This window comes from Enhydra lutris, unplaced genomic scaffold, assembly GCF_002288905.1.
Source record: "Enhydra lutris kenyoni isolate GAN:26980312 unplaced genomic scaffold, ASM228890v2 scaffoldscaffold60, whole genome shotgun sequence".
Lineage (NCBI taxonomy): Eukaryota > Metazoa > Chordata > Mammalia > Carnivora > Mustelidae > Enhydra > Enhydra lutris.
In genome coordinates, this window is record NW_019154144.1 from 4,341,506 (window position 1) to 4,358,216 (window position 16,711).

The 16,711-nt window shown below is 36.6% G+C and overlaps 1 protein-coding gene across 1 annotated transcript in view; it reads left to right on the forward strand.

Annotated features, from left to right (window-relative positions):
* The window catches only part of LOC111158548 (FRY microtubule binding protein), a 266,086-nt gene that overhangs the window by 80,103 nt on the left and 169,272 nt on the right, over window positions 1-16,711 (forward strand). The window contains exons 4-8 of the mRNA XM_022520645.1: window positions 5,909-6,048; window positions 10,013-10,103; window positions 10,325-10,404; window positions 10,521-10,601; window positions 16,153-16,321. Coding sequence (XP_022376353.1) covers window positions 5,909-6,048; window positions 10,013-10,103; window positions 10,325-10,404; window positions 10,521-10,601; window positions 16,153-16,321 — 561 coding nt within the window. The remainder of the gene's footprint in view (window positions 1-5,908; window positions 6,049-10,012; window positions 10,104-10,324; window positions 10,405-10,520; window positions 10,602-16,152; window positions 16,322-16,711) is intronic.

Sequence of the window (16,711 nt, forward strand, 5' to 3'; positions counted from 1 at the left end):
GGGCCAGGTCTTTGCAAATTCCACCCTTCCTTCCTGAAAGCCTGGACTCAAAAGGGCAGTAACAGAGAGATGGAAAAAACACACACATCCACCCCATCCTGACCTTTCATCTCTTCTGAGATGGTCTCAGTGTATTTGCCATGGAAAGTATGTCCAGTAGATAGAAAGCAAGAATGGTTTCAAGATGCCTTTAATGGGTAGAAAAAATTATTACAGCTGAGGTTTAATGAACGCTCCTAACATTCCCTACGGAGCATGTGGGTTACACCTAAGTAGGTGTAATTAGCTAAATATTGTGTGCTCTACCCAGTGATGATTAAGGGGCAGACATAGGTTTAGATTGCATTTATGGATCTGTAGTAAATAACAGAAGCATGTAAATATCCCACACAAGTGTTTTTTAATTAAACTTTTGTGAATAGTTACAGAAAAGGTGCAAAGATAGTACAGGTAGTTATCATGTTTCTCGCACTCAGTTTCTTTTATTAACACCTTTCATTACCGTGTGTATTTGTCACGCCTAAGAAGCCAACATTGGTACATTATTAGCAACTAAATTCTGTATTTGCATTTTGTTTCTTTTTCCCAAACATCTCTTTTCAGTTCCAGGATACCATCTAACATACCACATTATATTTAGTCATCGTGTCTCCTTAAGTCTCATCCAGACTTACACAAGTATTTTTAAATTACTGAAATATTAGAGTGGATGGTTGGGGATTTTATTACATATGCGATAATTAAGACAGAATTAACCCATAATGAAGAACTCTGAATTCTGATTTTTTTCCCTTCTGGGAGGAATCCCCTTCATTTCCCAATTCAAAATATGAGATGAGATAGTGGTGATTGGAGAAGTATCCTTTCTTGTGCTGGGGTAACTTTAGAAAGAACCTGGAAATTACCCCCGGGAAATGCCATTAATTTGCTTTCCTCCCCAAATTTCTCACCGTTATATCCACAGGAACAAAGAGAGAATATGTTGTGGCTGTGAATATTACACTGTGTGGGGGGAGTGCTATTTAAAAAAATAATAATAATTTTTCAATTATTTTCAATTAAAAAAAAAAAACTACTGGTGATTTTGTTCCCAGGGCAGGCAGAATGCAATAGCCTATTTATTTCTGAACTGATATTAAACCATAGCTAAAGATAATGTACAATTTTGTGTATGTCCATATAACCACAATCATAAGAGAGAGCAAGAAATAAGGCTCTCAAGAAAGAGAATCTGAGGAAGAATGCATAATCGTTGTGTTCAATCTTAGAGCTGCTTTTAAACCTGACAGTGGAAAGTCCCATTGACACGAAGCACTTCAGCTCCCATTGCTCTAGTTTCCTCTATAAAAAGAAGTTCAGCCTCTCCAGCTTAACTAGAGAAATAGTTTAAGTTAACTAAGGTTTTTCATTTCTTCTGCCACCTCCCTGCTCAAGCCATGATCACTGTGTGCCTGGAACTGTGGCAATAACCTCTTTCAGTTCAGGGGTGTGTGTGCGTGCGTGTGCGTGTGCGTGTGGGTGTGCGCGCGAGCTCCTAACCACCCTTGTTGGCAAACCTCTTTGGTCCAGCCTATACATCACTGCTGAATTAAACCTCCTCAACATGTCAGTGGGCTCATTTTCCTATTCAGAAATCTTTAGAAGCTTCCCATTTTCTAGAGAAGAAAACTGAAATTCTTCAGACTAGCATTAAGTACTTGCTATGATTTAGTTTTACCTCAAGATTTTCAGCAGTATTTTTATTTGCTCTGGTATACCAGAGTCCCTACACCAACCAAGTATTTCTTCTCTCAGTTCACTCAAAACTCACTAAATTAATCACTGTAATTATTATGAACAAACAATTATTTTGTACCTTAATCACCATAGGTTCCTGCCTTTGAGTCTTTGCTTAGTTTTTTCCTTGGCTCTTATCTAGTGTTTCTACCCTTTCTACAAAAGACGCAGGTAAAAATCCTACCTTCATGTCTCTTTAACTCCCACCCACGTCTCCCTTTAGTGATCTCTCTACCCTGAGGATTCCTGATTTCCATGTGCACTCTCAGTATGTCAGTATATCTCCTCCTAGTTATCTTTTCTGGATATGCATACTTATGTAGTGTCTGCACTGAGTTGGAATGTTACCAATTAAATGATTTTTTAATTCTTCTTCACTTAACATATTATGAACATTTTCATGTCATTAAATATTTTTGAACTGTGATTTTTAATGGTTTCAGAGGTCATCTACATCACATTCCACATTGTATTAAAGCATTTTCACATAGTTAGACGTTTAAGGTGTTCCCATTTTTGATGTAATATGTAATGTTTTCCTGAACAATCTTATCTCTAATTGTGTATTTAACATAAATTCCTCAGAATGGGCTTACCGAGAATACCATTTATGAGGTTCTTGATCGGCATTTCCAAATTTCCTTCCATATAGGTTAGGCCAATTTTTTTCATTGATCGGTTGTGTTTGAACATGCCTTTTTAAACACTGTCTCATCGGCCCTGGGGGTTATCATTTGCTTGCGAGAAATTTTGTGAATTCATGCTTGTGAATGAGGTAGTTACAACGTATCTCATCGTAGGTTTACATGTTCTGTTTATAAGGCCTTTATCAGAGGGGTGTCTGCCAGTATTTTCTCTGGGTCTACAGCCTATCTTTTCATCACTTTCTTGACAGTGTCTTTCTAAAAGCAGAAGCTCTTAATTTTTTTACTGAAGTATTGTTGACACACAATGTTACAGTAGTCTCTGGTGAAGAGCATAGTGATTCCACAAGTTTATACACTCTGCTGGGCTCACCACAGTGTAGCTCCCATCTGTCACTGGGCAACACCATCACAGCATCATTGCCTTGATTCCCTATGCTGTGCCTTTCATCCCCATGACTTTTTCATTGCATAGCTGAAGTCTGTGGCTCCCACTCCCTTCACCCATTTTGCTTATCCCCCTAGCCCCGCCCCTCTGGCAGCCATCAGTTTATTCTCCGTATTTATGGGTCTGGTTCTCCTTTTTGTTTGTTCTGTTTTGTTTTGCAGATTCCACACTTAAATGAAATCATAGGGTATTTGTCTTTTTCAGTTTGACTTATTTTACTTAGCACCATACTCTCTAGGTCCATGCATGTTGTTGCAAATAGCAATATTTCATTCTCTTTTATCTTTGATGGCTGAATAATGTTCCATTGTATATATGTATGCGTGTATATAGTATATACACACATACTATATCTTCTGTATCCATTCATCTGTGGGTGGACACTTGGGTTGCTTCCGTATTCTGGAGGCTGCATCAACTTACATTCCTACCCACAGTGCAGGAGGTGTTCCCCTTTGGACACATACTCATTGACACTTACTATTTCTTGTCTTTTTGATTCTAGAAATTCTGACACATATAAGGTATTATCTTATAGTAGTTCTGATTTGCATTTCTTGATAATTAGTGATATTGTGTGATTCATGTGTCTGTTTGCCATCTGTTTGTCTTCCGTAGAAAAAAAAATATCTGTTTAGGACCTCTGTCCATTTTTAATTGGATTATTTGGGGGAGTTTTTGGTGTTGAGGTGTGTAATTTTTTTAAATATATTTTGGGTATTAACTCCTTATCAGATACGTCACTTGCAAATACCTTCTCCCACTCAGTAGGCTGCCTTCTCGTTTAGTTGATGGTTTCCTTCACTATGCAAAAGTTTTTTATTTTGGTTTAGTCCCACTAATTTATTTTTGCTTTTGTTTCTCTTGCCTGACGAGACATATCTAGAAAAATGTTGTTACAGCTGATGTTAGAGAAATTATTGTCTGTGTTTTCTTCTAGAAGTTTATGGTTTTCTACCTCACATTTAGGTGTCTTTAATCTAATTTGAGTTTATTTTTGTGTGAGAAAGTATAATGAAGTGGTCCAGTTTCATTCTTTTGTGTATAGCTTTCCGATTTTCCCAACATCAGCACCATTTGTTGAGGAGACTGTCTTTTCCCCATTTTGTATTGCTGCCTCCCTTGTTGTTGATTAATTGACCATATATTGTGGGTTTATTTATGAGCTCTCTTCTCTGTTCCCTTGATCTATGTGTCTTTTTTTGTGCCAGTACTGAACTGCTTTGATTACTAGAGCTTTGTAATATATCTTCACACCTGGGATTGTGATAACCTTCAGTTTTGATCTTCTTTTTCAAGATTGTTTTGGCCATTCAGGGTCTTTGGAGGTTCACAAATTTTAGGGTTATTTATTCTAGTTCTGTTAAAAATACTGTTGGTATTTTGATGAGAATTGCTTTGAATCTGTAGATTGCTTTGGGTAGTATGGATGTTGTAACAATATTATTTCTTCCAATCCATGATTGTTTTCTTCAATTTCTTTTGTCCACATCTTAATAGTTAAAAGAGTTCAGGTCTTTCACCTCCTTGGTTAAAATTATTCCTAGGTATTTTATTCTATTTGGTGCAACTGTAAATGGAATTGTTTTAATAATTTCTCTTTCTGCTACTTTGTTATTAGTGTATAGAAATACAACTGATTTCTGTGTATTAATTTTGTATCCTGTGACTTTGCTGAACTCATTTATTGCTTCTAATAGTTTTTTGGCAGAGTCTTCAGGGTTTTTTATATGTATCGTATCATATCATCTGCAAATAGTGACAGCTTTACTTCTTTCATACCAATTTGGATACCTTTTATTCCTTTTTTTTGTCTGATTGCTGTGGCTAGGACTTGCAGTACTGTATTGAATAAAAGTGATAACAGTGGACATCCTTGTCTTGTTCCTGATTTTAATGGAAAAGCTCTCAGTTTTTCACCATTGAGTATTATGTTATCCTTAGGTTTTTCATGTATGTCCTTTATTATGTTGACGTATGTTCCCTCTAAACTTGCTTTATTGAGCATTTTTAACATAAACAATGTTGAATTTTGTCAAATGCTTTTTCTGCATCTACTGAGATGATTGTATGACTTTATATCCTTCATTTGGTTAATGTGATGTATCACATTGATTGGTTTGTAAATAGTGAACCGTCCTTGATTGAACCATCCCCAGAACAGAAGCTTTTAATTTTGATGATGTTCAGTATCAAATTGTCATGGAATTTGCTCTTAGTGTGTTACCTAAGAAATCCTCAGCTAGTCCAGACTCACAGAGATTTTCTCCTGTGTTTTCTTGAGAAGTTTTATAGTTTTAAGTTTTTATAGTATGATTCTTTAAATTAATTTTTTCACATGGTATGAGATGTCAATTGGGATTCATTTTCTCATGATAATTAATAAAAGATACAAATCTTTCCAGATAAGGAAATTAAAATAAAAACTCATCTATCAAAGATATGTTTGTTGTTTAAAAAAGAGAGAAGTAGTTTGCCATTAAGGTGATACACAGGAAATTATTGCTACTAGTTTATGTCTTCAGTCTAATTTGGGGCATACCTCAGATGAGTAGATGAATGATTATTGTCAGAAAACCATATTGTATTACCACTTGTATTACCACTTGGTTTGTTTGGGAGCTAGATTTTTTTAATTTCACTTAAGTGACTAATGTAATTGTGTTAATTAATATATTTATTTATACAACAAGCATTTTTGAGAGTTAAGGAGTAAAAAACACTACACTTCTTGGGTAGTGTGGGAAATAATTTCCCTGCAGTCCATGAACAACCTTTATGCAATTAACATCCGATTTCTAGAATGAAAGGAAGTCAACGTAATTAACTTTCTTGAACCACAAAATTATAACATAAGAAACATCTGTCAACGTTAAGAGATTTTTGGGCTCTTGGGAATGTACTAATAAAGATTTTTAAAGGAAAGATGGGATAAGTAAGCAGATTTTGTGAATATCCTTGAATTTATTTGTGAAATGAAAAGTTTCTCAGTAATTGGCAGGGCCACCAAAGCCTTTTTATCACCTGTTTTTCTCTGTAGGTCATCAGCTCAATGAGCTCCCTTTCTGAGTACTGCCTGCCTTCCATTCTGCGTACATTATTTGACTGGTATAAAAGGCAAAATGGCATTGAGGATGAATCACATGAATACAGACCAAGAACAAGCAATAAATCAAAAAGGTACATTTCTTTTGTGTAGGAATTATGAGGTTCCTTCCTTCCTTCCTTCCTTACAGAAACATAAGTCAAAATGGGATTTATGCATCATCTAAATCTGCCTGTCTGCACATGGATACCTAGCAGGTGCTGCAGGAGACAGGGCAGGGGCAGCTGTCTAGCAGTGGGAGTACTAGTCACTGTCACTTGTCACAGGTTGAAAAGATATACTCAGCCTTATTTTGACATTGGTGGGGCAGGTGTAAAGGGCCCTAGGTTACCCTCTTGTCTGCTTTTTTCCTGAGCTCTGTCTCCTCCAGTGTATACCTAAAAGCAGAAGGGCTTTTGCAGGCCCTGCGTGATGCTGTCTCGTCTTTGCTAGTAACCTTGAGTGCCCAGGGTGCCTGTGTGGGGAGGAGGTGGGGCGGGACATCAGCAGTAGGCCTGGAGCTGCCACAAATTAACCCTGTGACTTTGGGCAACTCACCATCTCTCTATACTTTAGTGTTTTTACGAGGAAAAACATGGAAGTTAGGTTGCATCATCTCAAACTTCCCTTGCAGCTGAGAATTTTGTTTATTCTATTCTCCCCTTCTCTTATGGATTTGAAAAGTGGAACTTGCTGCTACAGAAACACTTTAGCAACCATAAAATTTAAGATTCATGTACTGTCAAATGAATAGGCATCCCCCAAAAGTTTATGTAAATATAAGTAATTTCATGTTTGAAATATAAGTAAATATAAGAAAGTTTGCTATATTTACCTTTAAAAAATATTTTAGAAACAGACTTCTCTGTATGAATTGATTGTGCATTTTTAAAGAGAAGTAAACTGAAATGAATTATTCAGAAAATCAGACATTAATTACTTCTTGTGAGTGATTTATCTCTTTCATTTCTCTTGACACTGCTAATACATTTTTTAAAATACCCACTTCTCAGTGTCATGGAATGAATTACATTTCATCCACACTTGTAATTTCATTTTATAATATGCTTGAGTTTATGCAAGATTGAGTCCTTTATTTATCATCTTGTTTGGGAGAGAAATTAACAGCTTTTTCATGTTGAATCATTTTTTAGTTGAAGAGAGGGAATTTTTTTGTGATGTAATTTACATGTGGCAAAATTCATTCTTTTAAAGTGTGTAGTTCTGTGTTTTTAGTATATTCACAAGGTTGTACAGCCATCACTACTAACTCCAGAACATTTTATCACCCCAAAAAGAAACCCCATTCTAATTAGCAGTCTCTTCTTACAAATATTTTTGATGTATATAATTTTAAAGGTAAAATCTTAATTCTGTGTCTGAAAATGGTTCAGAATGTGTGATCAGTAAGCTAATTGTATCAGCGGCAACTGGGTGGCTCAGTTGGTTAAGTAGCTGACTTTCACTCAGGTCGTGGTCTTAGGGTCCTGGGATCGAGTTCATGTATGGCTTCATGCTCAGCAGGGAAATCTGCTTGTCTTCACTCTGCTGCTCCCCCTGCTTGTGCTCCTCCTCTCCCTCAAATAAATAAATAAATAAATAAAATCTTTAATTAATGGTATCATTTTATTATTCTTCCCATATTACATGTTAGTTTATAAACAGATAATAAACTTTTCTTGGGAGTGAGGAATGGAACCATTTTAGTGAGTTGAATTGAGTTTTAGTTTTGTCTGTTTTGTCAGAATGTGGTTACTAAAACTGGATTATTTATTGACTAATTTCTTTATGGATTGGAAAATAACATTTTAAAAGTCACATTACTGATTGTTTTGAGGAGATCGGAGTAATTGCCAAAATCAAATACGGCATCAGGACAGAGAAATTCAACTTAGCAGCATTTAATTAACATTTGGGAGTACAAATAAGAATGTTTGGGAGAAAGCCAAAAGAATAAGTGTGTCTAGAGCATGATGCAGGTAATAATGCAAGTTTCTGTTACTAGAAGAAAAGAAAAGAGGAACTTTAGAGGAAGCCTAAGCAACTGAAAACAGTCAAATGTGACAGATGTGTACTAGGGTCACGATTTCTAAGATTAGTACAACATCAACATTTTGACTGCCAAATAAATTTGTCAAATGCTGCTGGCTCCTGGCAGTTAGACCTCAAACCAGCAATAAAGTTGAATTCGTTATTGGAAAAGTATAGGTCTTATTTTTATATGAAAGCATAAATCGACTTATTAAAAAGAATCGGGGGTTTAAAGTTTTTCTCTCTGCCAAGAACTGCTTTCTCAAGGTCCTCTGGCCCGTTTAAAAGGCTCTTGTTGGCCATCCAACACAACAAGTTTCTGTCTACTGCCATTGGCCATCTTTGAAAGCTCTCCTTCCTTTCAGTCTTCAAACTTCTTATTTACTTATTCCATGATATAATCTCTAGGTCAGACTTGTGAATGTTCTCTTTTCTTAATACATTTCCATGTGTTTTCTGCTCCTCCAGCTGGCAGACGCTCTTAACGGTTCTAGTGGGTCTTGAAAGACTTCAGATAGATGATTTGGGCCAGTGCTCTTCCTCTTGGCAGGATGAGTCACAGTGATCCTGAATGAATGAGTTCCTACCCTGTCCATACATTTCTCCTTGAGAGTTACAGTCACAGCCTCCCTTGTTAACCTATTCTGTCATCCACCAGCCTTCATTTGACTTGGTCAAGGTTACCGAGCTTCTCCAGAAGTTCTTTTCTAGATCTTAAATATCACCTTCCTTTCTTCTCATTCCCATTGACTGAGGGGAAAAACATTCGATATTTAAAATGTTCTTGATTTATTTTAAACATACCTGCCTGACCAGCCCAAATCTGGTCATCCTTTCTCATGGCTTTTCCTTACTATGCAAGCATTGAGCAGTTCCGTGTTCAAGAGACTATGTTAAATACAGTAAATGCTTTATCTTGTTTAATACTCAAGCAGAACTTTCTGTAATTACTATTATTATTCCCATTTTGTGAATGCAGCGATTACTGGTAGATAGAAGAGGCATCATTTTAATCTAGGACTGTTCCACACCAAAGCCAAGGCTCTTAGCCACAGTTCTATGCTAGGGTCTCGGCAATCATGTCATTTGTCTTTCTTGGTTCAATTCCAAATTAGCCCTCAATAAATACGTTAGATAAGCAGAAACTGGGGGTTGGGCTGGGGTGGACGGACATTTCTGTCCTTCTGACAGTGCTAATTCTGCTCCCTAACCTTTGAGTGAGTTCAAATTATTCCATTTTGCCTCTTCCTACCTCTTCTTCCACCTGTTTTATGACCATTCTCTCTCCCACTGCCCCCTCACTTCTTCATTCATAAATCTCAAGTGACAGACGGTCAAGAGGAAAGAGGCATGGAAACCAAAAAAGAAAAGTGATTTCTAACCTTTCTCCACCCTCTGTAGTCCTGCTGTAGCTGATAATCACATTTTGTCCTTACTGTTTCCTACATTGTGTAGCTTCTTTCACAGGAGCTTCTCAATATCCACCTCTGAGCCCTGCCCTGGGTCTCTCTCTGTTCTACAGATGATAAAATTCCAGAAAGTCACCTTAGAAAAGTCCATGGAATGACACCTGGGTGGCTCAGTCAGTTAAGTGTCTGCCTTCAGGTCAGATCATGATTCCAGGGTCCTGGGGTAGAATCCTTCTTCAGGCTGCCTGATCAGTGGGGAGCCCACTCTCCCTCTGCCCCTCCCCTTGCTTGTGCTCTCTCTGTCACCTTCTCTCTCTCAAATAAAATCTTTATAAAAATAAATAAAGAAAGAAAGGTCCATTGAATCCATTGAGATTCACAAGTAGCTACTCAAGCTGACATGGTTGAAAAGTTGAAATTTGAAGTAAAAATTCTGGTCCAATGTGAGTTCCCTACCCCTCACTGATAATAAGAAGCGTTAGCCTGTATTTACCACTGTAATCTCATAATAGCAGAATTGGTTTGCAGTCCATTGGGAATGCGCCTTGATGTCTGGTGAATTGTATCATTTCCTGAATATCTTCAATGACACTGAATGTGAATATTTTAAATTTTACAGTGATGAACAACAACGAGATTATTTAATGGAAAGACGGGACCTCGCCATTGATTTTATTTTTTCTTTAGTATTAATAGAAGTTTTGAAACAGGTAGGTCAGAAATTTAATGTTCCTTTTAGACAAGATTTATCTAAAAACTACTTATGTTTTTAAAATCTAAGTTTTAAATTGTTGGTGAATTTCAGATACTGGGTCATGTGAATTATGCTTATTGATTGCTAGAAGCCATATAGTTTCCAGAAGTACTGTTACTGATTTGATCTTTAATATTCCCTTCCAAGTTTAGAGCTATCTTTTTTTTTTCTTTTCAGATTCCACTTCATCCTGTAATAGACAGTCTAATACATGATGTTATTAACTTGGCTTTCAAGCACTTTAAGTACAAAGAAGGGTAAAGTAATTTCTCTCCTTAGAATTTTGAAGAAGTTGGGTACTTAAATCTAAAACAAATATGCTCTTTTTAGATGACGGGGGAACCCCTCACTTGTCTCATCATATCTTATTTAGGTACCTTGGTCCTAACACTGGCAATATGCACATTGTGGCCGACCTGTATGCGGAAGTCATCGGCGTGTTGGCACAAGCTAAGTAAGTGAACGTCAGTCCTTTACCATAAGAACCTGAGTGCCTCTTCCACCTCAGTCCAGCCCCACTCTCAGGAAAGGGCTGTGTGTGAGCTCGCAGAGAGCTAGCCTTCTTTTTGCGATGGCGCCATGTCTCTGAAACTGACTAAAAGCTCCCTCAAGGCAAGTACCAAGTCTGTTTTCAGTCGTTTTCTCTAGCATCTGTTTTATCTGGCAGTTGGGTCAGGACCTACCTGGAGTCCATGAGTTTCAGACTACTGCATCAAAGAAGGAAGTGGACTAACCCAATTATTTTTTCTCTCTGTCCTAATATTCCAAAGACATTTACCAGTTTTAGAAGTTTTGTTTTATATATTCCATGAGTGAGTAGTTACGATATATATCATCTGTGAATGGGAAAATTCCATTCTAGAATGTCCCTCTACTATAGACCTTACTTAATTCAGCTGAGCTAAAAATGTCCCAGACTCTGTCATGGAAACAAGTCGGGGGAAAATTCTCATTGCTAAATTTATCTGGCCCCATAACACTACTTAGCAGGCTAGAACAAAGTGGTGTTAGACTATTAGCAATAAAATACTTCTCCAAAAATGATGTCACACCTTATTCACCCATCTTCATCTTACTCAACCCTAAGGCAAATCAAGCAAAATCCTGGATGCCGAGATTAGGCAAAATGAGCCAGAGACAAAATATGAATCCAGGCCAGGAGGTGAGCTTAGAACAACAGTGATACCCTGATGCTTGTGAAATGCAATCCTCAGAAAGAGATTTTTATCAACAAGAGATGGAATTTCCTAACTTAATAGCATGGAAATACCCAGTTTATCCAAAAACAAAATTTTATAAAAAGTACTTACTTAGCAACCTGACCTAGCGAAAACAGAGACAAGAGCCCAGGAAACATACCCCCCCAAATTCTTCAGTGTGACTTATTTAACCCAGTTTATCTAGTCATCTCAACTATATATTTTTTCTAACATGTAAAACATCAGTGTTAGGTGGGAGAGAGGTAGGGACACTGATGCCAGTGAGAAATATCAAGGTCAAAGACTAGTAGCTACAGAGATAAAGAAAAAGTAGCCATAGCCTATGTAAGAACTAAACTACAGAGTTATCTGGGCCATTTTGCATGAGATTATGTTGACTTTTTTTGCAGCCCATCGTCATAATTGTGGTTTGTGAGCCATCAAGGAAAAAAAAGCCCAATACATCCTTTTCTATTGCAACTGAATATAAAGTATTGGTATTTTGAAGGGAGAAGCTTCAATTACCTAGCAAGGTGAATCACATGTATCAAACCCAGTCCTAGAAAAGATCGTAAAAATAAGTTATTGATATGTATTTGGCTCATTTGTGTTAAACCCTGAAAATCTCAGCATATTCCTGTATAATTCCTTCTGCAATTACCCCAGCCCAAGTCTCTTATACTATCATTTGGAAAATTTGATTTGCTAAAAATGGCTTTTTGTGTTTTTCTTAGTTGTGAACTATGCGTGACAACATTGGTTACTGTAGATGAGCTTCCTTAGCAGTAGTGATGTTGATTGTGAATGAACTGAGAAACAATGTCATAACTAAGCCACATTCTAAGGTTATAAGAATTTCTATATTAGGTCAGATTTATATGATCCACCAAGCCAGTGTTCTCTTGCCGCCAACTATGGCTTGTTTTAATTTCCATGATGTCAATATTTGTCCTAATTCTTACCCAGCAATAGCTGGGTATGTGAAATGTCTCAATTTGGACAATGCTCCCGTACTTGCCAGTCATAAGAGAACCCCTTGGTCAGTGTCTTCTTATGGTAACTTCAGTAGTGTATAGTAATCACAGTGATATATTCTCAACCAGTCAATGTATAGGTAACCTTTATTAATAGTACAATCCTGTGTCATAATCCAAATTATCACATTGTTTCCTTTTTGTGAATATGCCAGAAACATTACTTTGTCATTGCCATAGAAAAGTACTGTTTACTTTGTTCTCAGGGGGGAAAAAAGGATGTATGCTTATCTAGTACAGGGTGGTTATCTTTTTTTTTTTTTAATAAACTTGAGTAATATAGCAATTCTAATTTTAGACGTTAGATCTAGCTCCCAGTGGTAATGCATATGAAATATTTTCTTCTTTATGACTTTAGTTATTAATGCTTAATTTTAGTCTTTAAGTTTTAGCGAAATCACTATTTTTTACTTACTAATGATAATGCACTTAATTCCTGTCATAAAGGGAAAAAATTTTTGCTATTTAGTGATTATCACCCAAAGCGTTGACTTTCTGAAAGTCAGTTAAGTTAAAGTTTGAATTTTTTAGGTTAAGTTTTTTTGGTTAAAATCTAATATATTTATTTAAATAGTGATAATGGCCTCTAAGATTCATAGATTTCAAAATTACTTTCTCTTTATACAATATAATCATAATGTATATATTCTTAAACTCTCACTTTTATAATATGTATGAATCATTTTAAAGCAGTTTATTTTTCATATGGATGTTCTAGTATTTCAAAGACTGAGTAATCATTGTTACTATGTTTACTAAAGGCACAGTCATTAAAAACGAATTAATTTTTCCCTAAAATTACTTTACAGAAAAATAGATTTTAAGAGCAAATAGATTTTGGGATACTTTTAATGCTAAAATAGTATGTTTATGTTATCTGGGACTTTTAAAAGTAAAAGATAGCCACATTTATTCTTCACTGAAAAATAAATAGACTGTCAGCCACCCACTCCTGAGACTGTTGACCTAGTAAGTTATACAAGTAACCTGCCCTCTCCTACCACTCCTTGTTTTAGTCCTGGATTAGGGATAGAAAACAAATTTTCCTAAGTATCATATGGTCTTTAAGACAGTATAATTCTAACCTATAAGATTACTTTTTCCTTTCAAGCTTTCACATTTCAAAATTAAAATCCTTGGTAAGTTTTTTTAGTGTTTGGGAATAACTTGAATAAAAATACAATTTTTAAAAATCTAGTTGAGAATTAATAAATTTATATAATCTCGATTAAAAATGTTCCTTCCATTGCTTTGCATGCCATTTCTGCCTCCCACCCTTTATTATCACTGCCTAAAGACTCATCCTTTACCCCAGCTCAAATCCCCAGAAATCTCTACTAATTTTCCAGCTGGAAAGAGCCCTTTCATTCTCCTATGCCCTGGAGCCTCTTTAAGTGTGTTAGTCTCATAAAGGCAATGTGAAATACGAGAAAGTGATTTGGCCTGACCATTCCACCTCCCGGAAGGATCAGTGAGATTCCGGCAAAGGGTCAGGCAGTGGCAAACACACCTCACAAAAAATAATAACAACAACAACAATTATTATTATAAATAATTTTTAATAATTTAAATAAATACTAGTCATAATTGGTTTAATGAATAAACAATGTAAATAAATATTTAATGGTTATTACTTTTATTATTTTAAAATTATTATTGTTATTATTATTCACATCGCTTTATCTTCCCAATCAAACTGTACACATTGTTCTTAGGACAGTGACTGTACTTCATAGTTCATGACAAGGTAAGGCAGCTGGAGTATGGTAGAAATCCCTGGAACCTGTGTCAGAAGACCTGCGTTTGAGTCTTCTTTGTCAGGTTGATCTTCCATGTCTGTTTCCTTATTTGTAAAATGGAAATGTGTTCACTGCCTGACGCAGTGGATTGTTGTGAAGGCAAAAATGTAAAAGAATATAATGTGCATAAAATATAAATCGTCTTACAAATATACTTATCATGATTCCATGTCCAGACCAGTGTTTCATAAACTTTAGACAGCAAAATCACCTCTAGGGCTTGTTAAACAAGAGTCCTGGGAATCAGCCCCAGTGTTTCTTACTCAGTGGATGTGGGGTGGGCCAATAATGAGTGTTTCTCCTAAGTTCCCAGGCAGTGCAGCTGCTGCTGCTGATCTGGGGGCCATGCTTGGAGAAGCACTGGTCCTGACATGACAGCACAGAGATTAAGTGTAGGGACTCTAGAGCCAGACGCTTGGCTTGAAATTCTGGCTGTCACTTACCAGCTGTGCGACTTGAGCACATGAAGAAGTCTCAGCCTCAAGTTCCTGTTCTGTAAAAAGGGTTTAATAATAGTACTCTGCTCAAGTTGTGAGGATTGAATGATCATGAAGATGAACTGTAGGGTTGTCTGAACTTTGCTTGGCATATTGTATGTGCTGGATGTCTCCCTATAGCTGTCATGGTCACTGTCTTCAGCATCAGATTATTTTCTACTCTATAAGGAGGAGGAAAGAAAGATGACATTGGCATTTGCATTTTCTGTTTTCTGCTCCATTGCCTTCTTAAAAACCTCTTTTATTGGGAAATATGTGTAGCAAACATGAAGAAAAGTGTATAAATAGGCTTAGGAAAAATGCAGTTCTAACAAATTATTACCAAATGAGCCCCACATAACTTTCTGCACCCAAGCCAGGAGCAAGAAAATGGCCAGCTGTTGCCAAGTCTCTAACACCAACTTGCCCATCATGGCCGTCTATACTGCCTTCTGGTGAAACAGTACCTTCATGTTTACTGCCTATTTTATTTGACCTCGAGTTTCTACCTTGAACTGTCAAGAGTTTTCTCAACCTTCCAGGATTCTGTTACTTGGCCTTTAACTTTTATAATCATAATAACCCTCTTTAATCATGCCTTGCTCCTAATTGACCTTTTCACATATGTGGAATCCCAGGCTGACTGTCTCAGGAAGCAAAACACAATGAGTTTTAGAATGCTTTCCTTTTTCTTTTAACTAGACATTTCAGAAATAGTTAGGATAGCTTTTATGTATATGTTCCTCTATCTTGGGTACTTTGCAGATCTGCTACTATTTTCCAACCTCTTAGGGTCTATTCTTTTTTATAATCTTATATGATAATGTTGTAATTAATATTATTAATTGTTACTATTTTACTGTTTATACAGACGCCTCAAGCTCCTAGCAGATTGTGTCTCTTTGGTTGTAACATCCCATGCGTGGAGAAAATGCTTATTCAATCTTTTAGATTCGATTTGAAGTTTTTCATTATTAGATTCTCCTCAACCTAAAAATATTTTTTACAATGATCATTAGCCAAAAAGCATGAAAGAAACAACAATAGAAAACTCTGGAAATGGATTAGGACTATTTCTTGGCATGGTTTGCTGTCATTGTCGCAAAGAGCAGGCCTGTGCTATTGCTCAGATGCTTACAATTAGACATACTTCAGGTCCTTGGGGTTGGCAGGTATGCTGGAAATTGCCCAGCCTGAGGAAATGGAGCTTTTTGTTGTGCTCAATTTAAGAGCGAGGCCATTTTGAGAGGGTCTGAATAACCCTGGGTCTTCTCCCTGACTGAAGGAAACATTGAGCATCTTATAGACTAAGAGAAGGAGAGGTTTGTACTCTTTGCCCAATCCCACATAGTAGATCCTTACAAAATGACAGCCATGTTCTTCAACTAATTCAAGGGACTCCTGTCACTGTGCCCTGTCACTCCTAGACACTGGAGGCCTCCATTATGGTCACGTTCATACCCATTATTTGATAAACCGCTCTTGTTCTCTTTTTAGATTCCCTGCTGTGAAGAAGAAATTTATGGCAGAACTCAAGGAATTACGACACAAAGAGCAGAGCCCATATATTGTTCAGAGCATTATCAGCTTGATAATGGGGATGAAATTCTTTCGAATTAAGATGTATCCCGTGGAGGACTTTGAGGCTTCTCTTCAGTTTATGCAGGTAGGTAACTTCTTGGGCAGGAGAACCAGGGAGCTATCAGCCTGAACAACTCCCTTCATCTGAACGACTGACTTGGAACTTGAAAGCCATTCACTTGACAATGTAAAGAAGTCCTACTTTTTCCTCAGTAGTGCACAACATGCTTTGTAACCAAATACTAGAGTTGCAGGCAGATAATTTCACTATTAAACTTTCATATCACCTTTGAAGTAGGGTGTATAGTGCAATGTCTTCTTGGTGGACTTTTTTTCTCTTTTTGACCCATCAGCTACATTTTGATCTATGCATAAAATATTGCTGATTTTTTGCTTTTTTTAATTTTTTTATTATTATTTTTTTAATTTTATTTTTTATAAACATATATTTTTATCCCCAGGGGTACAGGTGTGT